Here is an 18,175-nt window from a genome sequence, read left to right as displayed (position 1 = left end):
ATGTCTGGCGTGTTTGTAAATACTTGATAAGAAAGAACCATCCTGGATGTCTTAAACTGTTCAATTCAGTTAGTAACAGAGCAGGCCTGCTTTGGATTTGGGAGGGCCTTATGTCACTTTATTGTGAGCCATCCTCCCTAGTTTTCCTTCATTCTGCAAACACTGAGGCTTCTTGTGTAACATGTTTCTTCTGTGCCTGCTATGGGGCAAGCCCTGTGCCAGGTGTTAGGTGTGCAGTAGTGAACAAAACAGACATGGTCTCTGCCCCATGGAACATAAAATTCTAGTGGAGGAGACAAGCCAGTCTTTATGCAAATTAATTTCCACGGGTGAATATAAAATCACAAACTGGGAGTAAAAGCCATGAAGGGAAAGAGCAGAATGCTGAGTGTGAACGTCAGGAGACAGTGAGGTCCCAATCAGTTTCATGTCCAGAGCTCACAGCTGAATTAGTGGCAACAGAGTTAAATGAACTGCTATGCGACACAGAAATCACCAGAGCAAGTGTGTTGGCTTTTCTATGCAGGTGTGAGCTTGGTTTGTGGACATTGTTTAAGAGTAGTAGGCCGGGCGCGGTGGCTCACACCTGTAATCTTAGCTCTCTGGGAGGCCGAGGCGGGAGGATCGTTTGAGCTCAGGAGTTCGAGACCAGCCTGAGCAAGAGCAAGACCCCATCTCTACTAAAAAAAAAATAGAAAGAAATTAGCTGGACAACTAAAAAAATATATATATATATAAAAATTAGCCGGGCATGGTGGCACATGCCTGTAGTCCCAGCTACTCGGGAAGCTGAGGCAGAAGGATTGCTTGAGCCTAGGAGTTTGAGGTTGCTGTGAGCTAGGCTGACGCCACGGCACTCTAGCCCGGGCAACAGAGTGAGACTCCGTCTCAAAATAAATAAATAAATAAAATTAATTAATTAATTAAAATTAAGAGTAGTGACAATTCTGGAAGACTGTCATTTATTAAGTGCTCACACTGCCCCAGGCACTGTCTTAGGTACTTTACACATATTTGTTCATTGAATCCTTAAACCTCACAAGGTAAGTGCTCTTGGGATTTCCATTTTACACAGGAGGCTCAGAGTCCTCTTCTTGCCCAGAGTCACAGTAAGTAGAAGAACAGGGAATCCAGCCCAGGCTCCACTCTGCCCCTCCCAGGCCTGGGATGGGCTTTGCAGAGAGGAGGCGCAGCAGCCCCAAAGAGCAGCAGCATGGACTTGCCAAGGGTGCACAGGGTGGGGACAGGCAAATATTCAGGGCTGGGGGCCGTGAGGACTGAGGTCATTGTGCCTGGTCATGTGACAAGATACCTCATTGCACCCCCCAATACTCTCAGAGCTCCTTTTCTCATTAGTGCATTTTGTCATCTTCTGTGTAGTTTTTGTTGATCTCCCTCATGAAATGCTCGGAGTGTCTGCTGTCCCCTGCCCAACCCAGGACCTTGCATAAAGTGATTGCTCAGTATATATTTATTGAATGAACACCTAAGTGTCAGGCCCAGAGTTTTGCCTTAGCGGATAGGCTGTTGTCTAAGAGGATGACTGTACTTTGTGTTTTCCTGGAAGTTTACGTAACCTAGGAGTAGAGCAGATTTCCAGGCCGTTGCCAGAGATAATGAGTCCCCATTATGCGAGCCAGCTTTGGGAGAAGAAGTCTATGTGTGGTTGGGGAGAGCCCAAGAGATTGGGGCCAGGGTGTCTGGCAGAGTAAAGCTTTAAGCATCAGTCAGGGAAATGAGCTTTTGAATAGATTTGGTTTCCCTTTCCCCCAGTTGAACTGTTTTGGGGCACAGCAGTTGGGTTGGGGGCTGATTTGTAACACTGACTTCATTTTCTTCATATTAAAATACTTTGGGTAGTTAAAAAAACACTTCTTTATTTGGTGCTTTAGTGATTACATTAAATATAAGCACAATATTTATATGCAATAAAAAGTTTGTATTTAATAGTGACAAACTGATTAATAATAGTGCTTTCCAAATTCCTGTTATAGCACTAATCTGATGTTCCGAGTTCAAATTAAGTTTGAATTGCAATGTTTAAATTCTTTTGCAAAGGTGGTAGTAAATCTACATATACACAGTTTTTTTCTTTTAAATACATGAAACTGCCTGGTGTAGTGGCACATGCCTATAATCCTAGCACTTTGGGAGGCTGAGGCAGGAGGATTGTTTGAGGCTAGGAGTTCAAGACCAGCCTGGGCAACATAGCAATACAGTATCTCTATAAAAAAAAAAAAAAAAATTTAGCCAGGCGTGGTGATCCCATCTACTCAGGAGACTGAAGGCAAGAGGATCGCCTGAGCCCAGAAATTAGAGGTTACAATGAGCTATGATCACACCACTGCACTCCAGCCAGAGTTACAGAGCAAGACCCTATCTCTAAAAAACAAATGAAAAAAACATGAAACCATACTTGATTTCCCTTTTTTCCAAGTTGACCTTTTCCATTACATGGGCAAGTCCTGAACCTAAGCAGACACTAGCCTATCACCTCCAGCGATGAATGTCATCCCCCCAGATTTCAACAACCTCAGTTAATTAAAAGGTTCAGATGAAGTTAATCAAGTTTGGAACTCTAATTTTGTGCAGTGTTTGGATACGATTCGATGAGTCATCTTTTGGCAGAGCAGCTCTCTATCCCTGACAGTGTTTGATCTTAACAGAACGGTTTTATAATCTGTAAACTGGTAGGGAGGCATTCTTCAGAAATGCAGAGTCAACAGTGATGTGTGTGTGTGCTTGGCGCTTGGAGAGGGGTGGAAAGCAGAACAAAGAGGAGAATTTAATAAGCAAGAACTTGTCAGGGGCTGAGGTCAGTTCTGAGTCTGTTGCCTGTCTAGAACACGGGTTTCTTCCTGCCCCTTCTCCACCCCTGCTAACTGGAGTGCTGACCTTCGAAAAAGAGTGAAAAAGGCAGCTTCTGTTTGCTTTGCTGCAAATAAGTGGCTGGACTGACTGGCCCCCTTCCCAGAAGCCCTGAGAGAACTTCAGATGTGGTCAACGAGGTATGTGGATGGTGCCAGCCTGCCGGCCCTCGTCCAAGGAAACTGCATAGGGAACAGGCAAGGGGCCCAGAGAAACTGGGGGCCAGCTGCTGGCTGCCTGTGCTCCTCCTCTTAGTGCCATCTTATTTCTTCCTAAGATAAAGCTATTCTTACTTTCTGAAGATTGATGGGCAAGGTTTTATATGATCTGTGCCTCTGCTTCTCACCCACTGAACTTAACATCTTTAACAGACCAGCGGCAAGAGGGCAGGGCCCATCAGGAAAATGCATCTCTAAGAAACATGGTCAAATGGAGGCCCCCTACCCCCCAAGCGGCGGGTTGTGGGGGCGATGCGCAAAGAGCCAGACCACTTGGAATCCTGGGTGCTGTGTTCGTGCATGGACCTGCTGTTTCTTTTGGATCCCATTAGGGTTAAGAAGCACAGATTCTGAAGCCAGATTTGAGTTTACATTTCTGCTGCACTAGTTCTTGGCAGTTACAATGACCAAGTCACTTAATGTCTCTGAATTTCAGTTTCCTGATCTGTACAGTGGGGGTGAGGGGACAATAGTAATTACCCACCTCACCAGGTTATTGTAAAAATTGAGTGAGTGTTAACGCATGTGAATGTTTAGCATGGTGCTGGTAGGCACATGGTAGGCACTGGTAATGGTTTGGGCTTTGATGCTCCCAGAACTATATTTTCTAACCAAAAATGAAAAGCTTTGTGATGAGGGCTGAAAAATTACCTCCTCTTCTTGGTCCCTTGTGACAGTCGGTGCTTCCGACCCAGTGACACAGAAATAAGATCACCCAGGAGGCAGCCAACATGGCCTCTTGGTGCTGTTCACCACTCTGGTGGCTTGAGAGCAAGCAGCCTCCCTTGCTCAGGCAACACTGATACCATTCTGGGTCTTGTTGCCCTGTCTTCTCAGGAGTGACTGACAGGAATAGCCATTGACATTCAATACATTCCAATCTATCCTCTGTTTTGGCTGCACTAGCAGGATTCCTTTGTTTTCCTGGAACATTGTTGGAAAAGGGGCTTGGTGCAAACAGGGAGTAACTGCCATTTCTGCGGTCTTTTCTCCACCCTGCCCCCAGATGCTCACTTGATTGCCTTTCTCTACTGCAAATTGGGGTACCAGCAACACATTTGCAAAGTTAGAAGTTAAGCTTGGGTAATAGCAGATCATTGTTAGCCAGCATCCAGCTTGTCATTGCTTTGACTTGACTGCTAAGTGTTCAGGTAGAAATTGAGGGTACCAAAAGCTGTGTTCTTGAGAAACAGAAAAGTAACATTCCCAGACATCAAATAGTATTCAAAATAAATGGGTGTTTGGGAGCTTTTCGTTTGTTTTTTAACCTCTGATATGCAGAGTCTTATACTAGGCATGTGACGGTTGCCAGAGAAACACAGACCAGGGGCCTTTGTCTGACATTGGCACTGAGGAAAGCATAGCCCAGAAGCAGGTTGTGTCTTCTTTTACAAAAACCGGGCTTCTGTGGTTTGAGATCTTGGAACACTTTATAACTCATTTGTAAACTTCTCTCAGGGTTCGGTGGAGCCACCTGTTGTGGCCCCTAAATTCTCTAACCACCTGGTTTATTCTCCCAACCGTTGCCTTCATAGATGCACAGACCAGGGCTCCCTCCCTTGCTGTTGTACCGTTAGCCCCATAGATCTGCCTGGCACAAAGTCAGTGCTCGGTCGTGCTGGTTGAATGAATGAATTCTTGTTACTTGGAAAGTGGTTCTCATCCCAGTCTGCTCATCACCAGAACTGTTTGCGAATCTTCAAAAAGTATGACTCTGATTCTTTAGTCTTGGTTCCAAATACTTGCATTTTTAAAGAGCCTCCCAGGAACTTAAGATTGTCCGAGTTTTGAATCTACCTAAATTTTTAAAGAAGGAGTCCCTCGCACTAATAGAGAGTATAGTTTGCTGAATAAGTTTATTTTTTCAGTCAGCAAATACTGATGAGACACAAGTGAAAGTACTTTACAAACTGTACAGCCCCCTCTCCAGGTATGCAGTACTGTCCCAGAGCACCCAGGGCTTGGACCTAGAAGATCCCCATGTTTCTACTTCTGCCCTGAAATAGCCTGTGTGATATGGGAGAAGGAGTGTTGCTCTTAGGGACAAGGCTCAGGCCAGCTGTACTCCTTCCTTGGGGAGCACGTAGGGGACAAGAATGCCTGCCCACCTGGCATGTAGGTAACCTCTTGGACAAGGTGTAGTTGGCAGTGGAAGATGCTTGTGTTTTGATCAGTCTTATGTGCCTGTCTGTGTCTTTTTGTTTGGGCTAAAAGTTCTGGCCTTGTTGGGGTCTCCTTACACAGTAGCGCTCACTCACAGCCATCGTCTGAACCTTTCGTCTGGTTCACAACCAAAATTAAACATCCACTTCTGGGGGTCGACATAGTCTTTGTACTAAGGGAGGTTTTGTTACTATTGACCTGCCTGTCTGATGAGTCTGAGTATTTGGCTAGCCTCTCTGGCTGAAGCAGCCTTTGAACTGCTGCCTAGAATGCATGGCTCCCACTCCTGACCTCTCTTCTGGGTCTTAATAGAAACTTTTCCCTCTGCTGGAAGCTTCTGCTTCCCTCCTCCCCAGAAACTCACAGACACTTCAATCAGTTTGTTGTTTCCTCAGAGAAGCCTTCTTGACACCACCCTGCAGATGGTGTCAGACCCCAGACCCTCTATTATGCTATCCTAGCACTTCTCCCAGCAAGGTTAGTTGCTTTTATAATGATTTGATTGCCTGTCTAACTATATTTGTTGAATAAATGAAAAATGTATTACCTTTCCCTTGGCCCACATTTTAATTAATGTAATACTTCCTACAGAATAAAAAATTTTTTTAATGATCAACATCTATAAACATTCATTATAAAGAGACTGGCTTTATAACCTACCTTCTTTTACCCTTTCCTAGTGCTCCTGAAGTTCCGCACAGATAAAGGAAGAGATCCTAGTTGTGATACATATGGGGAAGACTCTGAGTTGTTGCTCCAGATACGAAATGATGTGCTTGACTCGCTGGGTGTTAGTCCTGACCTGCTTCCCGAGGACTTTGTCAGGTTGGTCTCAGTATTTATCACAGTTTGGCCTGAAGAGATAAACATGTTTTCAGTATTTGTCTTAATTTGGGGAAATCCTTTATGGAGACCCAAAGCCCCGAGGAAAGCCCTCTTTGCTGCATTCTGCCACCTCCTGCAAAGTTCTGCCTCTCCACTAATGTAATAGTATATAAAAGATACCGAGAGGGGCAGATTCTATTTCTTACAATATGTATTTTATATTCACATGGTTCAAAATTCGAGGCAAGGCAGTGTAAGATCGGTAAACGCTCCATAGGATTCCAGCATGTGGAGCTGTAGGTACAGTTTAGTGAACCAGTTGTCTGCTCACTTGTGTTCAGGCTTCTCTTATTACATAATGCTGCATTGTGTGACCCTGTGTCAGACGTGCGCAGGTATAACTGCAGGATAAATTAGTAGAAAGGAAATTGCTGGGTCAAAGGAATATGATTTATCATTTAGTAGATGTTGCCACTTTGCCTTCTATGGTGTAGCCTATCAGTTTATGACCCCAGCAGCAAAGGCAACCATGTTCCCAGCATCTTCTCTGTCCCTTGGGCACTGGGATACTTTCACCTTAGGTGACTAGTGTTCTGCTCTCCTACACAGTCAGGCTTAGGTTTTGATTAGAGAAGATCACATGGTGGCTAGGTCATGATCTCCTTCCAGGCAATTCTGGAATCATCTGCTCACTCTTAATTCCCTTTCCATGTCTTTAGGGACTAAATTCTGCTTTGCTGTGCCTCCAGGTTGTAGCAATAATAATAATAGCAATAGCTACAATTTATTGAGTAGTCATTGTGTACCAGGCATCACAAAGTAATACACAAACAACATGCTACCCCAGGTCTCACCATACTGCTACTGTTTAGTAGCATCATACTACCTTGGTTTCTTCTCAAAAGTAGTGCCAATCAAAATCAAAGTCCTTTTCTTCCTTAGTCCTTCCTTTCTTCACTTCTGGCTGGGAACCTCCCGTAGACACTTAACAAACCCTACCCCATTTAGAGCCAATCGTGGTATCTGAACCACCTGTGGAGCTCTGAACCAAAAAGCCATTGTCCAAAACGAGGCAGCAGTTTACAAGGCACTTTTGTAACATTGGCACCATTGGGTCAGGGCCTGATGACACTGCAGGCTTGGGTGGGTCCCTGTCCCATGCTGACACAGCTGGGCACTCATCTCTTGGTAGAGGAAGGACCAGTGTAGCAAGTGTTTCCTCTTCTGTGCTTCACAGCAGGAGGAGGGACTGGGTCACACAGGGCATCAGTTCCAGCAGACCCAGCCAGGCAGTCAGCAGCAAGCTGTGGCTGCTCAGTGTAGCTGGTGCCGGGTGCCGGGCCGTGAGCGTGCAGCCGAGTGACTAATTTGGGCATTTAGAGTGATGAACGGTCTGGCTCTGCATCACCAGCCAGCAGAGTTGAAGGCCCTGCTTCCCAGAAGGGTAAAGCCACAGCCTAATGAGCTGCTGGCCAGTTTTCTCTCCAAAGTGTTTGCTTCCCTGCCCACCCTCTTTGCAGAAACCACTTTCCCACGTCTAGGTCTCATGTGCTCAGGCACTCCCACTCTATTGCCTTTGTAAGTAAGAGGGGTTTGGTGAGCTCTTGAAGTCTGTCTGTAGATGGGCTACGAGATGGCCTGAGATGGGATAGGGATGCCGGCGTGGAAATGAGGCACCGTCTCACAGCTGAGCTCCCCTCACAAATTGCCCACTGCCACTGCCGCTGAGCAGGGTATGCCGTAGGGAAACCTGTGCACAAGTCTTCGTCTCCTTCGTCTGTCTGCGAGCTCGTTGTGCTGTCCTTTACATTATGTTATTTAGTCTGTTTTCAGAGAACTTTGTTGTTTTTCTCATTATGAAAGTAATAGATGCCCATTACCAGAAAGTGCAAAATGGAAAAAAAGGATGGTCCATAATCCCAGACACTGCAGTGTTTTGGGGTTTAGCCTCACAAACGTTTCTGTATTTATTACTCATGTTTTTTTCTCATTTTAAATATGAAACGGGATCATACTATCTATACTCTCTAATAGCGTTTTTTTCCAGCATATGGACCTGTTTGTGACTATAAATACAGATTCATATCACTAATATTTCATGTTTCATTGTCTGGACATACGGTTATTTAACCAATACCTTATTGGTGGATATTTATGTTGTTTATATTCTTTCACTTTTATAAACACTTTTGATAAACATTTATAATTTGTATATTTATACAACTTTACTGAGTTTTAAAATATTTTTTATTGAGGCAAAATACACTTGACATAAACTTATCATTTTAACCATTTTTAGTGTATAGATCTTTGGCATTATCATGCAACCATCACCACTATCCATCTCCAGAATATTTTCACCTTCCCAAGCTGTAACTCCATACCCATTGAACATTAACTCCACGCTTCCTCCTCCTCCTAGCCCCTCTGGTATACTGTCTGCCTGGTACACTGGTAACCTCGAGTGTATAGTTTCTGTCTCTATGAATTTGACTATTCTAGTTACCTCATATAAGTGGAATCATACAGTATTTGTCCTTTGTGAATTTAATGGTTTTTAAATTACATAAATAGTATATATGTTTGTTATGGGAAAATCAGATGGCACAGAATAAACTCAAAGATGAAAATGGAAGTTACTCATAATTCTATTATCCAGAGAAAACCTGTGACCATTTGTTGTCACTGGTTATCACAGCATATATAAAATCAACAAAATGCTTTATAGATTTTTTTCTTTTATTGTGGGGGAGACAGGGTCTCACTCTGTTGCCAGGGCTAAAGTGCAGTGCTGTCATTGTAGCTCACAGCAACCTCAAACTTCTGGGCTCAAGTGATCCTCCTGCCTCAGCCTCCCAAGTAGTTGGGACTACAGGTTTGTGCCACCATGCTCAGCTAATTTTTCTATATTTCGTAGAGATGGTGTCTCACTTTTGCTCAGGCTGGTCTCAAACTCCTGATTTCAAGCAATTCTCCTGCCTTGGTTTCCCAGAGTGCTAGGATTACAGGCGTGAGCCACCACGCCTGGCCTGCTTGATGGGGGTTTTTTTTTTCTTCTTCTATTTTTTTTTTTCCTTTCTTTTTTTTGTTTCGTTTTGTTTTGGGCATGTCATTATCTAAACAATGCTTTACAGGTTTTTAAAAAATATTCGTAATATTCATCGTTAATAAAGGTGATTGAAAAAGGTATAACCTTTTTAGGAAACAGTTTGGAAATATGTGAAGAGTCTTTAAAATGCTCTCTGTTTGGCCTACTAATTTTGCTCGTTGGTAATGAGAATATACCTTGAAGAAATAATGTCAAATAATATGAGCAAACATTTACGTACAAAAGATACTCATTATCATGTTATTTATAAGAATGAGATTAGAAATGCATTAAGGCATAGAAGTATAGAACAATGCAGTATTATATAGGGCTTAAAATGATGTTTATTATAAAAAAGGCAAACATAGAAAAATTGAAAGAATGGTACAGTAGTGACCATCTATCATCTTCTCAGCTAGCTTCGATTAACATTTTGCTTTTTGTTTTGTGAGGGTTGTGACATCATGATGACATGATACTTAAAAATACATCAAAGCTCATCTGTTGCATTTGCGTCCTGTATCTCTTTTAATCTAGGATAACAGTTGGCAAACTGTCTTGCCACCTGTTTTTGTAAATAAAGTTTTATTGGCACACTTACTCGTTTACATATTATCTGTGACAGCTTTTGTGCTACAGCAGAGTTAAATAGTTGTAACAGAGACCATATGGCCTATAAAGCTGAAAATATTTATTATCTGATTCTTTACAGAGAAAGTTTTCCAACTCCTGATGTAGAAGTGTTAACTGGTTTTGTTTTTGTTTTTTAAGAGTCCAGGCCAGGCCGGGCACGGTGGCTCACGCCTGTAATCCTAGCACTCAGGGAGGCTGAGGCGGGAGGATCGCTCGAGGTCAGGAGTTCAAGACCAGCTTGAGCAAGAGCGAGACTCCATCTCTACTAAAAAATAGAAAGAAATTATCTGGACAACTAAAAATATATGGAAACAATTAGCTGGGCATGGTGGCGCATGCCTGTAGTCCCAGCAACATGAGAAGCTGAGGCAGAAGGATTGCTTAAGCCCAGGAGTCTGAGGTTGCTGTGAGCTAGGCTGACACCACGGCACTCTAGCCCGGGCAAAAGAGCGAGACTCTGTTTCCAAAAAATAAAAGTTAAAATTAAAAAAAAAAGAGTCCGGGCCAATTGTCTTATAAAATATCCCTATTCTGGATTTGTCTGATTGTTTCTTATTGTGATGTTTGTTTTGTCTTATTCAGTTTTTATTATTTAGACTCAGGTACAGTAAAATTCATTCTTTTTTCTTCATGGTGTGTTTTTTAAAAATTCACATGTAGTAAAATTTATTCCTTTTTAGTACACAATTCTGAGGTGTTTGTTGAGGGTATTCATTTCTGTGAATTTATTTAAAGGTACAGAGTAGTGTAATCACTACCACAATCAAGATACAGATCGCTTTGATCACGCCACAAAATTCTCTCGCGATGCCTTGCTTTACTCAGCCCCTTTGCTACCTGCAACCACTGATCTAGTCTCTATCCCCGTAGTTCTGCCTTTTTCATAATGCGATATAAATGGTATCAGAGTCTTTTGAGTTTGGCTTTTTTCACTTAGCTTAATGCATTTGAGATTCATTCATGTTGTGGTATAGATTAATAGCTCGTTCCTTTTTATTGCGCAGTAGTATTTTATTGTATGGATATACCGCAGTTTGTCTGTTTGCCAGATGAAGGACAGTTGGATTATTTTTGGCAATTATGACTAAAGCCACTATAAATATTCATGTGTTCTTGTATGAACATAAGTTTTCGTATTCACTAAGGTGTATAATTGCTGAATCATATGATAACACTATGTTTAACATTTTGAGGAACTGCCAAACTTTTCCACAGTGGCCACACTACTTTACAATCTTAACAGCAATGTATGAGGGTTCTCCACATCCTTGCTAGCAAGCGTTATTGTCTGTCTTTTATTTTAGCCTTTAGGGGTGTTAAATTGTATCTTATTGTGGGGTTTTTTTCCTTATTGTGGTTTTGAATTTCATTTCCCTAATGACTAATGATGTAGACGATCTTTTTGTGTGCTTATTGGCAATTTGTATATCTTCTTAGAGAAATGTCTATTGAGATCATTTGCCCATTTTAAAATTGAGTTATCTTTTTATTGTTAAATTTAAGAGTTCTCTATATACTCTGTTTACAAGACCTTATCAAATACATGATTTGCAAATATCTTCTCCCATTCTGTGGGTTGTCTTTTCGCTTTCTTGATGGTATCGTTTGAAATACAAGTGTTTGTTTGTTTGTTTGTTTATTTATTTATTTATTTATTGAGACAGAGTCTCACTTTGTTGCCTGGGCTAGAGTGAGTGCCGTGGCGTCAGCCTAGCTCACAGCAACCTCAAACTCCTGGGCTTAAGCGATCCTCCTGCCTCAGCCTCCCGAGTAGCTGGAACTACAGGCATGCGCCACCATGCCCGGCTAATTTTTTCTATATATATATATTTTTTTTTTTTTTTTAGTTGTCCAGATAATTTCTTTCTATTTTTAGTAGAGACGGGGTCTCGCTCAGGCTGGTCTCGAACTCCTGACCTTGAGCGATCCAGCCACCTCGGCCTCCCAGAGGGCTAGGATTACAGGCGTGAGCCACCGCGCCCGGCCTAATTTTTATAAAATATAATTTCTCTATTGTTTTCTTTTTTCACACGTACCTTTGGGTCATATCTAAGAAACTATTACCTAATTCACCAAGGTCATGAAGATTTACTCCTCTATTTTTTTTTCTAAGAGTTATTTGGGTTTAAAATTATATCTGTTAAGATGTGTGCACTTTTTTAAGTGTCTAGAAGGATGTGCACCATACTGGGAGGACTGGAGGCGGTCTTCTGGTGGTAGCGTCCCTTAGAGAGGCTTTCCCTCTCACTTGTCTCTGTTCCTGTTCGCTCAGTTAACATCCACCCTTGTGTTCAGCAGTGGGACTGGCAGAGCACACTTCCTTGGGGAGGTGGTAGAAGGAAGTGTTTTGCGCTCCAGGCTGGGTGATGACAGTGTCAGTGCCCCGTCCTGGCCCAGAAGGGCTGGTTTGTGTGTGGGTTGTGAAGACTCCTTCTGCCCTCCTGCTTTGATTTCAGGCCCCAGATTTCCCACGCCTCGTACTTGTTAACACAGGCTTTTCCCTGACATTTGTCCGGGAGTAGCGTATAGAACACACCACCCATCATGGGTAAGAAGAGAATTGCGAGAATGTGACCAGGGCTCTAAAACATCTGATATTTGTGGACCTTATTTTTAGGAAGCACAGATATAGTCTTTCCTTTAACTTAAAAAAGTATTGTGAAAGAATTCTGCTTGTCAGAGTTCAAAGGTCTTTCCCAACCACTATGGTTTCATTTTCACGCCTAGATGCCAGCATTAGCACTGCTATGTGACTCGACCCCTCCTGGTAAGATGTTTTTCTTCAGGAGAGCCCACTGCTGAACTTTCCCAGATGTCGCGTCTGCACTCCTGTTCCCCAGTGCTCCGTTTCACTTGTCTTCCTTCTCTTTTAGGTACTGCTTCTCTGAGATGGCCCCGGTGTGTGCGGTGGTTGGAGGGATTTTAGCACAGGAAATTGTGAAGGTAAAAAGTCACTGTGGAGCAGAAGAAAGTTGCCCAACACACCCTGACTTTGTCCATGTGCCAACAGAGAGCAGCCTGCTTTCTCTGACCCCGCTCACCTTTGCTTCACGTCTGCCCCTTTTCCACACCAGCCCATCCAGGTGGCCATTCAGCAAGTGACCTCTGAGTGCCTGCTCTGAGCTAACTCAGAGCTGGACAGTGCTTTTAAGGTGCTAGCTACTATCCCCCAAGTGTACCTGCAGTTATCTAGTGTTGCACTGGTCAGGGATCCTGCTTCTCACGGCTCTGGGACGTGAGTACCATAGGGATCCCGTTTAAGGGAAAAACACTGAGGCCCAGAATAGAACGTGTGCTCTTAACCTCTGTGCAATTTCTCTCCGTCCGTCACCATGGTGTCAGAGCCCATCTCTTTTTAACCCACATCGTAGGTGTTTGTAGGGAGGGGAGAAGACTAATGTCCGTAGAGCACGTGCACTGTGGCAGAAGCCCCGCAAAGCTGTATGCAGGGCGACCCATGACTGCATTAAGTAGGAGTTATTGTCTCTCAGAAGGGAAATACCTCATATTGGGCCACATTACCAATAATTAGCACAGCTCTGGAGTCTCTTGGAACATGTGGGTTGCTAAAACTACAGCATACCTCTAAATATATTTTACTCTCTTTAGGGACTTTGATATTTGCCCCAAGATGTTAAATTTGCTTTGCAGGGCCCTGACTGCTTTAGTGGACTTGCAGTAATGGTGTGTCCCTTTCTTTCAGTGGGCACTGGGGAGATTTGGAGGGAAGAGAAGCATGCAATGGCCACACCTGTTTCCTTGCCCACATGTTCTGCTTAGCCCAGAGTGATGTGACAATTCCAGTTTATATGCCCAGTCTGAGAAGTTGGCAGTGGCTGCCCAAAGGACTGTATCAAAAAGGATTCTGGGGCTGCCTGTAGACAGACTTGGCAGGAGAGAGGGCAGTGATGGAGGAGCCATCAGCGGGGAGTGGGAACATGCGGATTTTCGTGGCCCGAAAGCACCCCGCCACCACCAGTGCTAATAGATAACATTTATTGAAAGCCCACGACGCACCACACAGAGCCAGTGTTTTCTCCACGGATAACCTTATTTCGTCTCTCAGCGGCCCTGTGAGGTCGGCGCTGCAGTGACTGCTGCTTTCACTTGTCACCTCTGCTACTGTGGGCAGGACACCACCATGGGCAGTGGGGTCGGAGAAAAAGAAACATGATTTAAACCTAAGGAAGCACGACAGGACAGCAGATATGGATATAAAATACGGTGTTTGGAAGGATGTAAGAACGGTGGGGAGCAAAAGACGATCGCCCTCTGACACCCAGTGTGTGCTTTTTATGGGTTTATAAAGGGGGAACTGAGGTGCAGAGAAGTAAAGTCGCTGCCCAGGCTAGTAGGGCTGGGTGGTCTGGTTTTTGGGGCCGTGCTGCTCACCGATTGACAGTTGTGCCTCAGGTGTCGCCCCTTAATGGCACCCCCATCCAGAGACTCTGTGCGGACCCTAGGGCCACTGTCCTTGCACCCTCAGCCTCACTTTTGTACTTCCCCCTGAGAAGCTGTCCCCTGAATTTCTCATGTGGGATGGAATAGTCAGAGGTCGGGGCAGGTGGCCCTGACCCCATTGTTTGTGGTGGCTTCTCTACATCCCCGTCCTAGTGCAGCCCCCTCCTTCCTGCCTGCTGGGGACAGCTGTTGCCCAGCGTCCTGTTTCTGTTTATCCCAGATAGCCAAAGTACTCTGCATTCTTGGTTGCTGGGTGTGTTTGGAATCTCCTCCTACCCCATCTTGCTTGGGAAGCGCTTTACCTTTTGCCCCATGTTCACCCCATGCCCTGCTGTCTCGGCCCCACCGCTCCCCCTTACTCAGCACAGTTCCTGCCTTCAGCCAGCTGGCAGGAGGGTCCTGTAGTCGAGGGCCCCACACTCGCCCTTTGCTCCTGAGGGACTATCCAACCACCTGTAAAAAGCACACACTGGGTGTCAGAGGGCAGTTGTCTTTTGCTCCCCACCTTTCTTACGTCCTTCCAAACACCGTATTTTATATCCATATCTGCTGTCCTGTCGTGCTTCCTTAGGTTTAAAGCATGTTTCTTTCTTTCCATCTTCACCATCCATGGCGGGTGTCCCTGCCCACAATAGCAGAGGTGACAGGGAAAGCAGCAGTCATGCCAGGCTCCACGTTCAAATGTACGTCATCTCCTGTAGCTTGAGTTGGGGGTCCAGGAGTTCCAACTGTGGGGCGTTGAGCCCTTCCACATGCCTGAGTTCACGGTATCTGCACGTACTGGTAAAAGGCCCCCGGCCTCCACTGGTAATAGCAGCTTCCGTTCACTAAGAAGTTACTATGTGCAGGCAGGTGCTTTTCATTTGCCTGTTTTGTATACACACCCAGAAAAGCAAACGTCTGTCTGATCGAGCTCCATGTGGCCAGAGACCTTACCAGAATCTTTGATGTCTGGCATAATACCTGGCAAACAGTAGGTACTTAATAAAATTTCCCTGGACGAGTGGCTGAATAACCACTTATGGTAGGAATAATTGCCCCCATTTTACCGATGAGGAAGCGGAATGAGATGGGCACTCAGTTCCGGGGGAGTAGTTCAGAATGTGTGGAGCCTGTTCCTGACCGCCTCAGGGAGGTCACCCTCCTTATGAATGATGGGACAGTGTTCCTGGGCACCATGAAGCCCTGCCCCGGCCCCTTGCTTAGGTGATAGTCTCTTTAAATGGAAGCTTATAGTAAAGTTTCAACCCCTTTTGGGTTAAGCACCAAGCCCTGGTAACCCTACAAGATAATCACTGTTGCCATGGCTGAGTGGTATCGCCCAGGCCCTCTGGATCCCAGCCTCGGCCCCTGTGGAAAGCTGGCAGCATTGTGTCCTCATGGAAGGCTGCCTTCTGCATCAGTATGTGTCCCTTGATTAAATGTGTCCGCTCAGGTGATAAAGGCTGAGACCTAAGATGTGTTGAAATGAACGGCTGCCTTTCTCAGTTGAATATCATGAATAATTATTTCTGCTGTTCGCTCTGCGGCGGTGACGGTGGGACTTCGTACTAGCCATGGTTTAGATACTCGAGATATGTGGCATCTCTTAATCCCCAGGATAATACAGTTGTCACTCTCAGGTTATATGCAGAGAAAATAAAGGTTCAGAGAAGTCAAGTGATCTCCCCATGGATGCACAGCTGGGAAGGGACAGAGGAAAGAGAGAGGACAATCAAAGTTGTCTCCAGACATTGCCAAGTGGGCCCTGGGGAGCAAAATCGGCTCCAGTTGAGAACCACTGCCCTGGCCTGGGTCGAGAAGATTCTCCGCCCCCAGCTTATCCCTTCACGACACGTGAGCTGAATCCTCTCTTCATCTCTCTCCCCAGGCGCTGTCTCAGAGGGACCCTCCTCACAACAACTTCTTCTTCTTTGATGGCATGAAGGGGAGTGGCATTGTGGAGTGCCTCGGCCCCAAGTGAACCCACGGCTTGGTGGCCCTGGAGATGGTGACCCACAGCGGGCCCCCGTGTATTCCCAGTCCCCTCCCCTGAATGACGAGGGACAAGTGAAGTCACTGGCCCAATACAAATCCTTTCCTGCGAGCAAGGAGGTGGTGCTTCCATCACCAGCAGCTGCTACACACAAGGGCACAGGGACGACTGTCTCCATGCCACCACCCCAGGCCTGCCAGCTCCCCTGAGCAGTTCAAACTTTAAGGCACCCCTCTGCCCCCTCTCTGTCTTGGTGCCATCACGGAGTCACCAGCCCCCTGGGGTATTGTTGGAGATGCCTGCCAGGACCCAGCACATCCTGTTGCTTAGGAGCCTCTTGCCACCTTCTTGGACTTACTCCCCACCTGATGTCGCACAGAGAGGAGCGTGACTTCAGGTGGGTAATAAGGCCCAGGCCCGAGGAAACACCAGTGAACCACAGTTCCAAATGCAGACAGATGCCCCTCGACAGGAAAGAACACAACGGGCGGAATGTGTTTCCTCCAAAGTTTGAGATCCTGACAAACAACAGGTGGCATCTGGTGTGCTGTTCTGGAGTTTTAGTTTAGGATTAGTCGTGTTCCAGCCTGGGTTTTCGAAGAGAGGAAATGTTACCAAGTCTTGGGTATTAGGGTAAGACCTTGAGTATTAGAGAGCTTGTTTCAAAAGGTGGATTCCTGGGGCTTCTGGGCTGGGGTGGAGGAACCTGCCCTTTTAACAGAACGCCAGTCACTGACGCGGCACGGACCGTTCTGGAGGCTGTTCCACTTGAAGGCTGTGTCATTTCTTCATTGACGCCCTGAATTGCAGCTGTTTGTGTTTTACATGTTTTCTAAACTTTCTTTGGTTCTTTTATTAATAAAAGGAATGATAATAGAAATAAAGTTATTTGCTTTAGTATTCGCTTGTTTTTTTTCTGCTTAAGAAAATTCTTACAGGGCATGGTCTTACCAGTTGCCTTTTTAGACCTGAAGAAATATCACTTGATGCTCTGATTCAAAGACCTCTGTCACCATTCCTGCCACCATTTTTTCTGGGCGATGCAGCAAGAGTTAGATTGCTCACATTCTAGAGTGTTCGATGCTTCTGGTTTCATTTGTCTGTTGAATGATTCAGCTAAATAGTGTCTATTTCAGTGGCAAGAATTATAATAAAAAGAAATAAAACAGATGATAACTGATACTACCACCTATTTTTTTTTCTTTGTTTTTTTACTACCATCTATTTTGTGAGTTCTCTATATGTCAGGCATTGTCCAGAGTAAAAGTGGGTGATGGCCCCATATGAGCTGGGTGCGGTGCTGGCAGGATTGTTACTCAGGAGGCTGAGGCAGCAGGATGGCTTGAGCCCAGGAATTTGAGATCAGCCTGGGCAACATAATGAGACCCTGTCTCAAAAAAAAAAAAAGTGACGCTTAACATGCCCCAAAGAGCAACGTGCATTGGAACACCAAGTTTGTCTTGACTGGGCAGCCAGAGTGCGTGCCGTTCCCCTCAGTCTTGCTCATGTTTCTCCTTGATGTAAAATGGTGCTTGGTTTAAATAGTCCCTTTCCAGTTTCAATCCTGCTACAGTCAGTGGGGAAATATTAATAAATGAGTCTCCATGGGAAGAAGGAACTTGATTCCCCAACCTTCCATCACCCGTGCTTCTACCCTGGGTGGGGCTGGGGCTGCATTTCTGGAGGAGGTCCCTGTCTGTGCGCCATTAGTGCCGGGGTCAGCAGTTTCATCGCTGTGTGAATCTCCTGTGGTCTTTGAATTTTGAGTTAATTACACTCTTGACTTTGCAATGTGTGGCCTTGGTCACAAGGGGGAGCAGGTGGGTCTGGATGGATAAAAACAAAATTGTCATTGTAGAATCTTCTCTGAAGCTTTTTAAACTTTTCCACCCTGTACCTCTCGTGGCACGGTTTGAGTCATCCAGAGAGGACCCCTCGGGACTC

At 45.0% G+C, this 18,175-nt stretch overlaps 1 protein-coding gene across 1 annotated transcript in view; it reads left to right on the top strand.

Moving 5' to 3' along the window:
- SAE1 (SUMO1 activating enzyme subunit 1) overlaps positions 1 to 17,131 on the top strand; it is a 64,584-nt gene extending 47,453 nt beyond the window's left edge. The window contains exons 7-9 of the mRNA XM_045531328.1: positions 5,930 to 6,074; positions 12,669 to 12,738; positions 16,127 to 17,131. Coding sequence (XP_045387284.1) covers positions 5,930 to 6,074; positions 12,669 to 12,738; positions 16,127 to 16,219 — 308 coding nt within the window. The 3' untranslated portion in view covers positions 16,220 to 17,131. The remainder of the gene's footprint in view (positions 1 to 5,929; positions 6,075 to 12,668; positions 12,739 to 16,126) is intronic.
- The last annotated feature ends 1,044 nt before the right edge of the window (positions 17,132 to 18,175 follow it).

Source organism: Lemur catta, chromosome 19, assembly GCF_020740605.2.
Source record: "Lemur catta isolate mLemCat1 chromosome 19, mLemCat1.pri, whole genome shotgun sequence".
NCBI classification, from domain to species: domain Eukaryota; kingdom Metazoa; phylum Chordata; class Mammalia; order Primates; family Lemuridae; genus Lemur; species Lemur catta.
This window is presented reverse-complemented; position numbering and strand designations above follow the sequence as displayed.